Consider the following 16,222-nt stretch of genomic DNA (forward strand, 5'->3'; position numbering starts at 1 on the left):
TGGCAACCTTGTGGTTGAGAGCCCACTGGCCCATGTGGGAATCAAACCGGCAGCCTTCGGAGTTAGGAGCATGGAGCTCTAACCGCCTGAGCCACCGGGCCGGCCCCAGAGATTATCTTTTTAAGTTGCAATAACAATCTCATATTTTTTTTTTAAAATTGCTTCATAATTACCGAAAGTGCTTCATAGTTACCCAGGGTCGTACTGTCACCAGCCACACTACCTATCCCTGGAAGAAGGAAGGGCAGGTATCAGCGCACCTGCTTGTGACTCTCCTGAGGTCACAGGCCTGCTGCAGCAGAGGAGGAAGTACTGGGATTCCTGATCTTTAATTCAAAAGTCCTTTCATTGCTGGCCCCCAAGTGGCATCCAGACTACAAGCAAGAAGGTACATTGTTTGCGGAAACCGAAGCTCCCCAGAGAATATTTAACTCAGAGCCAGATGGTTTCGAGAAGCAATTTGATGGAGGCATGGTGCAGAAATGTTGAGGCAACTGGAGAGTTAGACCAGCACTCTTGGGGTAACCCCATAATCGGGGTTTATGTAATCACCTCGGATTCAGTTGCTTTGGGAAGAACAGCAAAGCAGTGCACGTAACGCTCACAGGACTCAGCCCTGATGCCTGGACTTGAGGTTGATTCAGAGACCAAGGGAGAACCAAGATACCAGTGTGGGGAAAGCTCCTTGGGAAGTCGTTAGGAGTATGGAAATGGGACATGGCCTACTCCATCTCTACAGTTCCTAAGGAGGGACAGCATTCCCTGGGAGTTGCGTGGTCATTGGCTGACATCAGCAACTCCTTATACAGTGAGAAGGGCTTTTAGGGTCATCCTGGGGGCTGACAGGGCAGTGACTTTCAAACTTGAATGTACAGAGCTTGTAAAAAATGCAGATTCTGGTACAGTAGGTCTGGAGTGAGACCTGAGATGCTGATGCTGCTGGTGGGTGGGCTAGACCTCACTTTGAGATGCAAGACAGTAGAAGATGTTTCCCCCACCACTCTGATCTTCCCCTAAGATAAACGGGACACTTTCCACTCAGAACCACAGGGGGGCACCCGAGCTTACCAGATGCCTGGAGAGATGTTTAAACCTGGAGGCCTAAGCCCCAGGTATTCCAGACACCCCCATGCCCTCCCTTGCCTGTGGTAGCTGGAGACATTCTCCTGTGGCTGTGTTCTGCAAAAGATAGGGCAGCAGCAGTGTACTAAGAGTGACGTCCCGCAGGGCCCTTCCCATTTTCCCTGGCAGGACTTGTGGGGATCCTGCAATGGAAGGACTAATCCCAAGACCTTCTGCCTGGCCACAGGCAATCCCTGTGATCATGGAACATAAGACATAGCTCCAAGACACAGCAGAGGGCAGAGCATTCGTTAGAGGTCCGTAGGTTACCCAGGCACCAGTGATAGAAAGAGAAAGCATCATAAAGAAAAGGGTCCCGGGGCTTACACGGAGGCACAGGCAGGGCCTCTTCGCTTCTATTGGAGAGGAAGGGACACCCCACACCTCACCTGTACCTCAATATAAGCTACCAGGATCCTTTCCTTTACAATGGTTTCTCTCAGCAGGAGTTAGGAACCTTAGTCATAAAAGACCTCAGCTCAGAGAACTTTGCAACTTTTTGTTAGTGTTCTCTCACCAGTGATTGGCAACCAATCTTTAACACAGAAGGACTTGTGAGCTTGTCTTTGGGGGCAACAGGGAAGGAGAAGAACAGACTGTGTCTGATTCCTTGGTCCAGCTTGGAGATTCGGTAACCCCCAAATGATGAGTAGGTGGGGGTAACTATCCAAGGGGTAGCTCTGGGAAACAGGAAAAAATGGGCAGGGAGCTGGCATGGGCCTGAGAAGAATGGAGGACTGAGCAAAGAAATAAGTGAGCAGGGGTCATGAAAGATCCCATCCCTGCCCGCTCCCTTCCCTCTCCCCAGTGGTTCCTGACTGTGGCGGAAGGAGGATAATACCAATTTCTTGAGTTTCATTCCTAGTTCTTACTCTTTCTCTATTAAGTATGTCATTTCTCTCAGTACTAAGTAAACAGAGAACCCAGTTTTGGAAACTCTGAGAGGAAGGGCTTATAATATAACATAATGTTACTTAATATGGACATAACACTTTAAATGCTTTATGTTTTCCTATGAGCCCTGCATGCCCCTAGAATGAGACGGAGCTATAAAGAAATTAATGCAAAATTATTTATTGAGCATGTACTCTGTACAGAGGTACTAGGGACACAGCATAAACAGGACAGACAGAATCTTTGTTTTCATTGTGGTTCCCTTCTAGTTGGAGACACTGGCAATGACAAGGGTAAATATGTAAGTAAATCATCTTGGACAGTGATCAAGGTTATGACAGTAATGGGACCAGGGAAATTTCCAACAGAGTGGTGAGTAAAGCCTCTTGGAGAGGCCTGAGCTAAGTCAATGACAAGAGGGAATCAGCCCCCTAAAGGTCTGAGGGAAAAATATTCCAGGCAGAGAAGTTACTTCCAGTGCAAAGGCCCTGAGGCAGGAGCACCTGCATGTGAGGAACAGCAAGGCCAGAATGACCAGAGCATGTGAGCGGAAGGGGGCACAGTGGAGACAAGGTCCGATTACGGGCTTTTTAAGCCACCACAAAGATTTGGAATGCATTCTAAATGCACTGGGCAGCCACTTGAGGATTATAAAGGAGCAGCATAAATGACCTGATTTATGATTTGAAACGAATGTTCCGCAGCTGTATATAAAATGGTTTATCGAAGGGCAAGACAGGAAACAGGGAAACTAGTTAGGAATCTATTACCAGAGCCCAGGAGAAATGTGATGGTTGCCGGGACCAGAGTGCTAGCAGTGGAGATGACGCGAAGTAGCCCGATGTGAGTATGTACTAGATATAGAGTCAACAGGACTTTCATGTGGATTAGAGGAGGGGGACTATTAAGATAACACTTGGTTTTTAGTTTGAGTAACTGGGTGAATGGTGGTACCACTTACTACGAAGGGGAAGATAGAGGGAGAAACAAGTGTAGGGGGAGGCTACGAGGGAATAGATTTTGGCCTGGCCCACTGGGAGCAGTTACTTCTACCCAATCAGGCAGGTAGGGTATTGGAAAACTGCCACTGCAATTGTGACTCCAAGAACATACCACTACAGCTGGGATGCTAAGATCAGGAAGCACCTGACCCACCACCACTGCTCTCTACACTCAGGAAGCTTCCAATACTGTAAGGTTGTTGGAAAACAATCACAAAACAAAACAAAACAAACAACAAAAAAAACCCCACTACATTTCAGCAGCTTGGCTAACCAGAAGCAGCACATGCTCTGCCTCCAAAATCTCTGAGTAAATATCATTAGCAGAACCTAACTTGCATGTAGAACCCTAGCTGCAAGGAACTCTGGGTAATGTAGTTTTAAGTGCCCTGCCTATGCAAATCGGGAAGACACATCAGGAGGAAGGTTGAAATGAACGTTGAGCACCGGTCCACTATCCACAACAGAAAGTGTTATTCACTACCATCATCGTTTCCATCGCACGTAGTTGACCCCAGTCAATACGAACTTCAAATCACCAGTACTCTCAGAATGCAGCTAAAATCTAATCTGGGAGCCTTGACTGGAAGCCAGAGTGGAATCCAATGGAAAATAGGAACCAGCTTTATCTAACACAGATAATTCCTAGTGGAAAAGACTGGAATTGGCCTCAGCAGGCAGGACTGACCTGATCCGACCCAGAAGGATGGCTTTCCCACTCAGACTGAGCCCAAGGGTCCTAAAAACCCCTTTCTCTCCCTCCACCCCCACTGCAGCACCTGACCGCTCTCAGGAGGCAGCCCAGGGTACTGGTTAAAATAATCTACTTGGAAAGATTGGAACTGTGTCTTCTGCATGTTCCTATCATCACCACTATTTGGTGGCTATTTCCATGAATGTGTATAGAAGAGAAATGGATAGAAATGAAATGAAAACAAGGAGATCACTATTCGGGTAGCTGGTAAAACCCAGGATTAGAGAGGAATGGCCCTTGTCCACTGGCGCAGAAAGCTAGAAAGACTCAAATATAAACTCGGCAGGCAGATTGGAAAGTCATGAATAACGCAAGCATCCTAAGTGGGGTCATGGGCGGTGGGCACAGCAGCAGACCCCCGTGAGGGTGCGGTGTCACAGCCGTGGCCAGCGGCGGGGGCGGGGGGTGTCCAGGGGCAGGTCGAGGAGGACGCTTGGGAAAAGAGGAGTCCGCCAGGTGCGGGGTTCCGGGAGGGGACACGTCCCGGCCTCTCCAGGAGCCCTCACCGCGCCGACAATGTCAGGGAGCGCCAGCTCCCGCAACCGTGCCCGCCGGCCCGAGCGCGCGGCCCCTTTAAACCCATGTAAACAAAGCTTTGTTCCCGGCCCCCTCCCTCCGTGCTTCCAGGCCCGCCGCACCCCCCACCCCCGACGGCTCCGGCCGCTGACGTTGCCCGCGCCTTTACGGCGTCCCGGCGGCGCTGCGCATTCTCCAACCACAGCCCGGCCGCCGGGGCCTGCGCAGCCGGGCCGCGCTACGCCGTCAGCGCAGCGACGGGCCCCCAACGCGCAGGCGCAGCGGCGACGGCGGCGGCGGCGGCGGCGGCGGCCCGGCCGAGGTGCGCGCTGGGGGGAGGGCTCCGGAGAGGAGCATGAATGGAGCAAAATGGCGGATCATGTGCAGGTGAGAGGAGCGGCGGGGGAGGGGGCGACCGTGCGGAGAGGGGAGTGGGGCGTACGTGGCCCCCGGGGCTCCGCCGGCTCGGGGCTCGCCGGGCCCGTGCCGCTGCTGCTCGGAGCCCCGAGCCACCGCCCGTCCCGGAGCACCGGGGCCTTTCCCGCCTCCCGGGCCGGGGGCCTCCTCCATCCCCTCCCACCCGGTCCCATGTCTCTGGCGCGAGGCTGGGGGTGAGGGAGTCGGCGCCCCGGCGCGCACAACCGGTAGCGCTCCGCAGTCAATGTCTTCCCGCCCGAGGGAGGCCTCCCGCGAGTCCTCAGTGCCCCCACGACGGGGGACGGAAGGAGACCCCCTTGACTACTCTGCCCTGCGGGGACTTCCTCATTACACCCGCCAGCCCTAAACGAATAACAAAAAGAGAATCTCGCACTGTTAAACCGCGCTCTCCCGAGTCTCTCCCGCCGCCTTCTTCTTCACGCCCCCGGATACAAGAGACCCCCCACTCCGGCCTCCCCTCCGGTGGATGCGCGCTTCACTCCGACACTCCTAATTGCACAGCCTACAGGGCCGAGCTCCCCAATCCTCCAAAATGGGTGCTCAGGCCTGGGCCTGCCCTCCCTCCAGCACCCCTATCCATAGTGAAGGAGTTGAGTGCCCACACCTCCTATGAAACGCGGGGTGGAGGGGGGTGTGTCTGACATGAGATGCAATGTTAGGTGCAGACATTTCTCTGGAGGGTCTCGATCCAGCGCAAGAGCTGCTATGGGCGTGCGTGCTTTGGGCCCAGGCCACTTTTCTTCAAAGAGAGGGCACAGGCCGTAGGAAGGGGCAGCCCGTACCAAACCTAATAGTAGCTGGAGGCGTGCAGGGTTATTTCTTGCTAACTCGATAAAGTTTTCCCCCTCTGTGTCTTAGATCTGATATTTTTATGACAGTTATTAACAAATCTGTTATCAGAACTTTCAGGTTTTCTAGATAACTGCCCAGGTTTTGTGTTCTGGGAAGTAAAGCGTACAGAGCATAACAAATGTCGCTTTATTTTGCATATTATATAGTGTCATTTCTCAAGTAAAAAGACTGATCGTATTCCTAATGTGATGTCTACAAGAAGCTGGAGCGGTGTGACTTCTACCAGTTTCTTTGATTGGGAGAGAGGGACTAAATAAAATTTCAGGCCAGGGATCAGTAGAGGAAATCTTTGGAGAGTGAGAGACAAGTTATTAGGACAGAATTGTATCAAAAATCGTACAGATGGAAGACCACAAGATTTGTGTTTTAAAGCCAGTTATCATGGCCTGTTCAGAAGTAGCAATAAAACTTGATACAAAATGATAATAATAGTGTAGCACCTTGAGTTTGATAGCAGCCATTTTTAAGAAGCCTGGAAGATTTTAAGTGATTTGAAGACTTTTTCTTAAAAAAGTAGATAGTCGAGAATTACGCCTGTCAGTTTAAAGGAACAAATCAAAGCACTGAACTGATAGGAGATGTACTAAAGGTAAAGCTAAAGTGGACCAAAGGCCTTTGACTTTGGGTCCAGTGCTCTCATGGGGGGGAATAGTGTCCACGAGCATTCCAGAACGTGGTTTGAATAGGTAGCCTTTCTGAATAATGCTTTGGAAAGCAGGAGGAAGTCTGTGTATTTTTATCTATATGCATCTGTTCTGTCTCCTATAAAGAAGTATCTGTTAATATGATCTCTCCCACATTTGAACCAAAAAGCCTGTCATTCCTCACCAAAGGAAAGTCAAGATGCATCAAAGCAAATCTTCATAGCATTTTTGTCTCAAAGGAGGGTCTACCTTATTTTTAGTAAGGTGATGTTTTTCTCCCACCCACCCCAAAATAAAACTCTACCAAAGTAGGAATTTATAAAACTTGAAAAACAGAAAGGAGTATGCCAGTCAGTGTTTTATTTTACTTTTAAGAGCTGTAGTATGTTACTCTCTAAAGGAGTGATCTTTATATATCAACAAGATAAGTTTGTGAGAGAATGTTTTTCTCTTTAAATAAAATGGGGCATGTTGCTTTGCTTTGTTAGACCACTATCTTACTTTTAGTATTGGATACTGACACATTTTAACATGGTACTTTAACCTGGTAGCAGAAGACCCTCCCAAGAAAAATGAGTAAATACAAGTAAATGAAAGGAATAAAGACAAATCTGAAGTGCATTAAGGGGACATACTTTTCTCAAAATCGCTGTTCAAACACACAGTTTATAAAGGAGTCTGTTACAAATTCAGGACTGATTATTTGCAAGTGTCATGTAGTAGTACTAAATAGTTGAGTCATGTATCTAGTACTTTTCTGAACCACCAGGGTGAGCAGTTTTTGTTGTTTGTTTTTTATTAATTGACACTGAGCAAGTGTCATATGATTCTCAGGCTGAAGTCCTGAGCATCTCTTTTGATATGTGTTTTATGGGAGGTTTAGGTGTCAGAACATTAGTAATGGAAAATTTATAATCTTTGATTTATTTTTTAGCTCTGTTGATGTCACAGTCAAACTGCTTTAGCGGAGTGGCTGTAAACTGTGATGGGTTTCTTATTTTTGGTCTTAGATCTTATCTAACCCACTAAAGAGGCAGTGGTTACAGAGCACTGACTGAAAAAACAAAACAAAAACTCATTTGTATTTCTATTCATAAAATAAACACCCCTCCTTTTTAAAAAATGTTTTATATCTCACATTAAATGAAGATAATGAGGATTCAGTATCTTTGCTCGCTGGCTAGTTAGTGCAAAAAGATGAAAACAACTGTTAGAATACGGTGGTAATGAGAAAGATTAAGAAGGGTCAGATGTTAGCTTTACTAGTGCTAGCTGGATCAGTACCTTGAAGGGGAAAGGAAGAGTATACAGTGTTATAATTACATATGAAGTACATCATTTCATGTACATGTAAACATGTTAGATAGTATACATACTAATTAGAAGTAGTATAAGTGAAGTTATAATCCTGGGGTTTTGTTAGATTTATTACATTATGCTGGGCCTTACACAGAATCCTAACGTTACATTTACTGGGCTCTACATTATGACTGTGTAATAACAGAAAATACTATTTTCAAGCAGTCATATTTTGTTTTAAATTTAAAGTACAGTAATTAAATATTGACCACCAGTGTGACTCTAGGGAGCCCTGAAGAATCATTACAACTGGCAGGTTAAAATTTAACAGGGTGCAAAAGTTTAGCCTGGTTATAGCAAAATTGGTAGTTGTCTTTTCCGCTTTTGAAAATATACAAGGAAATGACAGTAGCAGTGGTTAGTCCATTTTGAGAAGGGGGTTCTGTACAACTTTTGAGAATTTTAAATGGAAAAAAAAAAAACAGTAGCTCTTGTGACTTTTTTTTTTCCAATTAAACTAATACCATAATGCTTACTGTGTGCGAGGCCCTTTGCAGTGCTGGGCACTGCAGAGAATTCAGAGCTGAGAAAGACACGGGAGCCAGACTGAAGTGTCAGATTCTGATGTTCTTTTTGAGCAGGCTTCAGAAGTACAGACAGAAGAACTAATATATTGATTTCGAAACATGCTGCATTTGTGTTGGATGATAGGGGAATAGCTATATCCCCTCACTCAACCCAGCTTTCTCTTCTGTGCAGTTACACAAATATGTCTGGAACATATTTATATTTACCTGGTAACTCTGACTTTAGTATGTTTCCTCTTGTGAGAAAAGCCTTCGGAAAAGTTAAGGGTATATATTGAATGTGGTATCATTCAAATACTTATGCAATGAAAACACAAAACATTAATGGAATCTCTAATTTAGATGGAAGTAGGAGAAAGAAGTATTGAGAAGCTCCCTGCCCTGTATCCTTACAGAGAAATCAACTTCCATTTCACCCAGACATTAATATTCATAATCACCAGTTGTATTTTCTGTTTTCTCTGTTGGGTTTTGAAAGCAACATTGCACCATGGCCTTTCGAGAAGGGAAAGTTGCCAGTTTCAACCAAAAAGCTAATGTCTCTGTAGGTACAACTACTGAGGCTCCTTAGCTCACTTCAGTATATGTTAAGGAAGATAGTGTTTAGAAATTGCATCTTTTTTCTTTTTAAACACCACGCATACAGTATTATCTCACAGATTTTCTCAGTCAGGAAGGAATCAGAGTGGCTTATCTAGAGGCTTCTAGTTCAGGGTCTTTCATTTGTAGTCAAGTCTTCAGCTGGGGCTGCAGTCAGTCTCAAGGCTTGACTGAGGATGGAGAGTCTGCTTCCATGCTTACTCACGTGCTCAGTGGCAGGCCTGTTAGTGACGTGCGGCTTGTTGGACTGCGGGCCTCTGCCTCACTGGCTGTTGCCCTCATGTTTCAGGTCTTGACTACGTGGGCCTCTTTCCAGTACATCATTTTTAAGGATTTATTTTTTACATTACACATGTCACTTATACATGTCTTGTATAAGTGACCCACCTTTGTTACTGTTTAATCTTTTACTGAAATATACCTTCAAATCCCAAAACCTGAAGTGTTCAGCTTGATGAATTTTCACAGGGAACACTTTCGGAACCACATCCAAACCCACAATATATTATTAGTGCCTCACATGTCCCTCTGATGCCCCTCTCAACAACTATCCATACACCCTCCTAAGGGAAACTACTGTCCCGTCGTTTGATTTTCAGTGTGCTAGAAGTTATGCTGAGTAAGGTTTGAACTGGAACATGTGAGCTTGAAGTTCAAGGAAAGAAGCAGTATGGGGCAGTGGTTCTTCAGCTTTTGGGGGAGTCTGGTTTGGTGTTTGTTTGTTGGTTTGCGTGTTTGTTTAGAATATGATGGAAGCAGTGTGCTCTCCAGGAAGGAGAAGTGTACCTACACAAAAACCTACAATTTCAGGCCATTCATGGACGTTAGAACTAGAGTTTAAAGACATATCTTTTTTTAGATGAAAATGCTCACTACATTTTATTCAGAAACTGATTTACAAGTATTTTTCTTTTGACCTATGTGAAAGGCTAGTTCAGGGTTACACTATGTGTTTCTGGAGAGTTATATGTAACATGATTTTTTTTTTCAAGTTTCAGGTGTACAAAACAATGTGTTAGACATTTATACCCCTCACAAAATGATAACCCCCTCCCCCAATCTACTACCCCTCTGACATCGTATATAGCTGTTATAATTCCACTCACTCTATTGCTTATGCTGTACTCCACATCTTGTGACTATATATATATATTAAATTATAGTTGACATTCCATATTACTCAGCTTCAGCTTCAGGTGTACAGCGCAGTGGTCAGGCATCTACACCGTCCATGGAGTGGTCTCCCTAATATGACAAGTGTCCATCGGGTACCCTACAAAATCTTTACAACATTATTGATTATATTCCCCAAACTGTCTTTCATATCCCCGTGTAACCTGAATTTTTAAATGTTGAATTCTTGAGGATGATTAATAGCGACTATTAAACATCTACTAATGTCCTGTTCTTAATGTTGTGCTGACACATGGGAGGAAGTACAAGATGTGATGTCCTGTTTTCAGGGATTTGCCTTTTAATTGGGGAGATAATAACAAGCCTGAGTTATTGAGTTGTGGATTCGTAAGGAGACTGTGGTGGTGTCAACATGTTGCTGAATGGGGCCACCATTACTCCCATTACCTTTCCCCCCTATTCTAATACATCTGAGTTCACACCTCACATTTATAAGTGACTCACTGTAGCAAGGAATTGTCAATGGAATGAGATTGGCAGCCAGGGGGCCTATCAAAATCTTGGGGAAAGAAGGGTTGTCAAAAACAGGGCCCAAAGAATGTCTGATATTTGCATCCCTGGCTCTTCACCCCTTCATTGTGAAGACACACACACGCACACACGCTCACACTCTTACTACCTTAAATGGGAATGATGTGTTTGAGAGAAGGCAGAATTAGAAACTTCATGCTAGCGTTTATTGGACTTTGAACTCATTTAATGCTCACAGCAATTCTAGAAGGTTGGTATTACTGAGTTAATAGTAATGGAATTTTCTTGAAGTAGGTTAATGAAAGGAAGACTGGAGAACCGTTGGAAGATTTAGGTGATGATTGTGTGGTGGCTATGGTAAAACTTACTGGCATGGGACATGGTTGGGGCTGGGGGCAAGGGCGATGCCAGTGTTTATTGAGCATCTGTTAGCCAGGCGCTGTGCTCAGCCCTTGTATGCGTCACGCCATTGGGTTAGGCAGCGCATTTAGTCTCTGAGTCTGGATTAGGTGATCTGCCGTCCCTTATGTTTCTGACCTTCTGGTTGGGAATTTCAGTTGTCATCCTTACCACTCCCAAATAAACCACCGTGTTTTCAGTTCATATGGACGGTATCAGAAATGTCCCTAAAATGTTTATGCTCATACTAATACTTCTGTTTCATCTCTGCTAAATGTGCCTTCCTCTACCCCACTTCTCAAGGTCCCTTACTTGGACAAGAAGCAGTGAAAGACATTTCTTATGGGACAAGAAATTTACGTTATTAGTCAAGTGTCGATGCCAGTAGACGGGAAAAAAATGATTCTCACTTAAAAGACCCTGGAAAACAATAAAAATTCTTTCCTTTAAATACATCTGAAGACAATTAGAGGAATAAAGTAGACCTGTGCTCCTTCAGGAAGTTGTGATCTTACAGCTGTGGCGACCTTTTAATTTTTAACTGTTTGAACTTGTGTTAGACACAAATGCTGATGTCATCAGTACTTTTTAATGGTAAGAAATTATGATATTTAAAGTGTGTAGTCTCAGAAAGAATTAAATTATGCTAGACATTTGCCCTGAAGTTTGAATCAATTGCATGGTTAAAAGGAGTGTATTTAAGAGTGGAAAAGGAAAAGCAGGGTTTTGTTTTAAGACTTTTTTCCCCCTAATTCTACTTAGAATTGCTTGTAGAGATTTAAAAACGTGTCATAAGTTTGGCAAAAATCATTTCAAAGGTCAGTTTTTTAACCTCATTGACCTCCACTGATTCCTGAATTTTGGTGTTTTCTTTTTCTCTTCCAAAGAACATTGTCTGAAATCAAGCATGAAATTTAATTTAACTCTAGAAACCTGTAACATATAGTTTGCTCTGAAAAGAATCTGGGAAGCCAGATGAGTGTTTCACATATCTGTATTTGGTGGAAAAAAATTCATCCCCATTTTGTCCAATGTATAGCCACAAATTATTTAGAATATTGTTTGTTTTGTGTTAGTAGGTGACGTTTTTTATAGTCAGCTTATCATTGACCCACGGGAGGAATCCCTGTAAGGTATTTTGTCAAAAACGAGTCTGGCGCATACCCACTAATTTAAAAGAATAATTAAAACTTACTGGAAAATGGGAACTTGTTTTTCTTACTCTTAATATTTTGAACTGATAATGTTGTTGCAGAGCTAAGCAAGTTTCTCTGAGCTTTCATAAGACCTACTATAACAAAAAGTTTTTAAACAAACTGAATCTGAGTAACAGGGTATATTTAAAATAAGCACATTATCCCAAAGGTGTTATAAATGAAACTTTGCTGTAATGTAAAGGATTGTTTACTAATTCTCGGAATTCTCCATTGAAGTCTTAAGTTAAAATCCACATTCCACACAGGGAGCTCGCAGTATTGTGAACAGGAAAGGTTTCAGTTCACAGAATTCCCACAGCTCGCCTGTGCCAGTCGTAACCATCAGGGTACTGGTATTACCGTGCCCTGGAAGTCCCAGCAGCACACTTCCATCAGCTGTGATCGTGGGAGACTCAAACCAGCTTCTTGTCTACCCCTTCTTCCCCAGCAACTCACTTTAAACAGCACAGATATGAATAGAATTTATAATATAAAAGTAACTTCGTAGGGATTGCGATGGGTAAATCTGATGAAGGTGGAATCAGCTTTGAGTGTACAGTAAACTGCGTCCATTTCAAGTGTATAGTTGGACAAATATACACCTGTGAATCCTTCACAACTATAAAAATACAGAATATTTCTTCCTAACTCTGCAGTCTATCCCTCCCTTGGCCCCAGGCCATCCCGATATGCTTTCTGTCACTGTAAATTAGTTTGCTTTGCCTGGAATTGTGTATAATGGACTTCCTGTGTACTCTTGGTTTTAACTTCTTTCACTCAACACAGTGATTTTCAGGTTCATTCAGATGGTTGCATAGTATGGGTACTTAGTTATTTATTATGGCTGAGTAGTGTTCCATTGTATGAATGCCACATTTTATGTATCCATTCATCCCGTGGTGGTATTTGAGTTGTTCCTAGTATTTAGTCACTATAAATAAGGGGCTGTAAACATTCATATGCAAGTCTTTGTGTGGACATAAATTTTAATTTCTCTTAGTTAAGTACCTAGAAATAGAATGTCTGGGTCCTATTGTGTGTTGAACCTTTTAAAGCAACTGTCAATTCTCCAAAGTAATTGTTTTACTTTCCCACTAGCAGAGTTCCAAGTGCTCCATATCGTCACCAACCTTTGCTACTGCCGCTGTGGGATCTTATTGTGGTTTTAGTTTGTATTTCCTTGATGACTAGTGGTGTTGAGTATTTTCACGTGCTCACTGATCTTTCCTGTGTTTTGGAGGTTTGCAAACCAGACTGGTGGTTTGGCCACACGGTCTGTTTTTGGATGGCCTGAGAACTAAGAATGGTTTTTACATTTTTAAATGGTTGAAAAAATCTAAAAGAGTAATATTCTATAACACACGATAATTATATGAAATTCTAATCTCAGTGTTTGTAAATAGATGTTTTATTTGAATACAGCTACGCAAGTTCCTTTACAGATTGTGGATACTTCTGTGCTACGATTGCAGGGTTGAATAGTTGCAACGGAGACCTTTTGGCCTACTGGCCCACAAAGCCTAAACTATTTGCTATCTGCCCTTTACAGAAAAAGTTTGCAGACTCCTGGGGGTATGTCCCTTCAGATCTATTGCCTGACTTTTGGGTGGGGAAAGGGCCAGCCCAGTATGGTTCTAACTCAAGCCCAGTTGGACAGGAACCAGATCAGCCTTGATGTATTTTGTTGACTGTGGGATCTCTACAGCACTGTCCACAACGGTAACCACCAGCCACGTGCTGCAATTTAAATGAAATGAAAAATTAAGTTAGTCACACCAACCATATTTCAAGTGCTTCATTGTGACCTGTGGCTAGTGACTATCCCATGCTATATGATGCAAATACAAAGTATTTCTGTTCTGGAAATTTCTGTCGGATAGCTCTGCTCGAGAATATGAAGCACTTGCCCCTGAACCAAAGGGATTGGATGCAGAAGTGGAACTTAGGCTATAGAATTGCTTTCCTGTGTGCCTATAAAAGTAAGCCAGATCCTCACTCTCCCAAGTGTGTGAATGCAAATGAATATATCAAAGTATTTAAGATTGCTTACTGTTTACACTATAAGCCTGTATGTTCTGTCCTCTTAGCCAAGCGAGAGGAAGCAGTCAACTCAAAAGAGATTCAGAATTTTACTGATAGGAAGTAGTGTTTTAAGGACTTTAACGAAATGCCCTAAATGCATTTTGAAAAAACAAACCTAAAATTCCCAAGTATTTGTAATCATTTTACAGATAAGATGGAGACTGCTGAGGAAGGTATTAAAACTATGAAATCACTTAAGGTGCTAAGTCTTGATATACATACTAACAGTCCTGGTTCTCTTCAGCTACTAAATGTCAAATATTATTGCTGACGGCATTAGCTTTGAAAATAACCCAGAAATATTTTAAGCTAAAGTGATTAAGGTGGCTTATTTTAAGATTGAATTTAAAGACTTTCCTTCACGTCACTGAAAATTGTTTTGTGTGATTCTACTCTTAGGGGCAGACATAACTATTTCTAAATATAGTCATGCTCTGCATAATGACGTTTCAGTCAATGACAGACCGCACATACAGTGATAGTCCCATAAGCTTATAGCGGAGCTGAACATTTCCAATCTCCCAGTGACACAGCCGTCATACCTTCATAGTACAACACGTTACTCACATGTTTGTGGTGACGCTGGTGTAAACAGACCTACTATGCTGCCAGTCGTATAAAAGGAGAGCACAGACAATTATGTACAGCACACAATAATAAACGACTGTGTTGGCTGGCTTATGTATTTATACCATTTATCATAACTTTAGAGTGTACTCTTTCTACTTACTGAAAAAAACCAAGTTTGCTGTAAAACAATATGCCTGGCAGCAGCCTCATGTATCTCGTGTTTATCACATCTCTTGATTGCATCGTTTTCTCTTGTACTTGATTTAATCTCAGGTTTTGTTCATCGTAGCCCCTAACTGTACAGAATCCACTGCTAATGTTGCCAGTAAGAGGCTGCGTCCAGTAATTAACCTGGAAATGAAATGAAAAGTGATGAAGGATGACAAAGGTGGAAAATCAGTGATGTTTATGGCTTGCCATTCAGGCATGTCTCCTTCCACCAGAGCTACAATCTTCAAGGAAAAAAGTGACGGAAGCTGTTAAAGGATCAGCTTCATTGAAGGCAGTGAGACTAACAAAAATTCGAGAAGGGCCCGTATCAGACGGGAAGAAACTTCTAATGACCTGCATTGAACACCAGGCACAGAAGCACTGTGGCGATCACGACCAAAGCAGAAAGTTTGTTTGCAATAATGTTAAAAGAAAAAGGCTGGACCCAACTACGATGTTGAATTTATTGCTAGCTCTGGGTGGTTTAGATGATTCAAGAGTTGTTACTATATACTTTGAAAGTAAGTGGTGAGTTTGTGAGTGCTGATGTAGGCAGTTGAAAAATTTGGGGAAACTCTAGATAAGCTGATAGTGGAGGAAAATTACTCACCAGAGTAATTATTCAATATGAATGTAACGTCTCTATTCTGGAAATGGATTCCTGAAAGGACTCTCGTCCCTAACGAGGCCCACTCAATGCCAGGTTGCAAGGCTTTTAAAGACAGGGTAACAGTCTTGCTTGGGGGTGTTGTTTCACAAAGGGTACAAATGGAAACCCTTTGTGATCTGGCACAGTGAGAACCCAGGGCCTTCAAGTGTGTCAATACGTACACGTAGCGAGTGTCCTGCAGGAGCAATAAGAAGTCATGGATGACCCAGCTCCTCCTCCAAGACGCCATCCTGAATTGCTGCGCCCATGAAATGGAGACGTGCTGTTTGGAGCATAACACACCTTTCCAGGTTTTGCTTATTGTTGGGAATGCTCCTGGACAGCCTCCTTTTATGGGTGAGCTGCGTCCCTATATCAAAGTGGTTTCTCCCTCCAAACACCACCTCTTCGATCCAACCAATGGGTCAAGGAGTTGTAGCAGCTTTTAAGGCCTCCTGCCTGAGGGGGACCTTTGCCCAGGTTATTGCTGCAACCGAGGAAGACACTGATGCAATTCTGGAAGGATTCCATCTGTGACTGCATCCAGAACCTTGCTTGGACTTGGGGTGATGTCACCAAGGAGTGTATGGATGGCATCTGGAAGATGACACTCAAGAGGTTGGTCCACAGCTTCAAAGGATTTGCCAAGGATGAGGAGGCTGCAATAATCAGCGCGGCTGTGGCTGAGATGGCAGCCGGCTTGAACCTGGGTGTGGGGGAGATGACACTGAGGAGCTCCCAGAA

General features: G+C 43.8%; 1 protein-coding gene across 2 annotated transcripts in view; it reads left to right on the top strand.

Annotated features, from left to right (window-relative positions):
• Positions 1 to 4,515: 4,515 nt before the first annotated feature.
• Positions 4,516 to 16,222, top strand: part of XPO7 (exportin 7) — a 77,472-nt gene continuing 65,765 nt past the window's right edge. For both annotated transcript variants that reach the window (XM_074338272.2, XM_074338273.2), the window contains exon 1: positions 4,516 to 4,674. In XM_074338272.2, coding sequence (XP_074194373.1) covers positions 4,657 to 4,674 — 18 coding nt within the window. In that variant the 5' untranslated portion in view covers positions 4,516 to 4,656. The remainder of the gene's footprint in view (positions 4,675 to 16,222) is intronic.

The sequence above is a fragment of the Rhinolophus sinicus genome, chromosome 15 (assembly GCF_057876585.1).
Source record: "Rhinolophus sinicus isolate RSI-liver-muscle chromosome 15, RSI-T2T, whole genome shotgun sequence".
In the NCBI taxonomy this organism is placed as follows: Eukaryota; Metazoa; Chordata; class Mammalia; order Chiroptera; family Rhinolophidae; genus Rhinolophus; species Rhinolophus sinicus.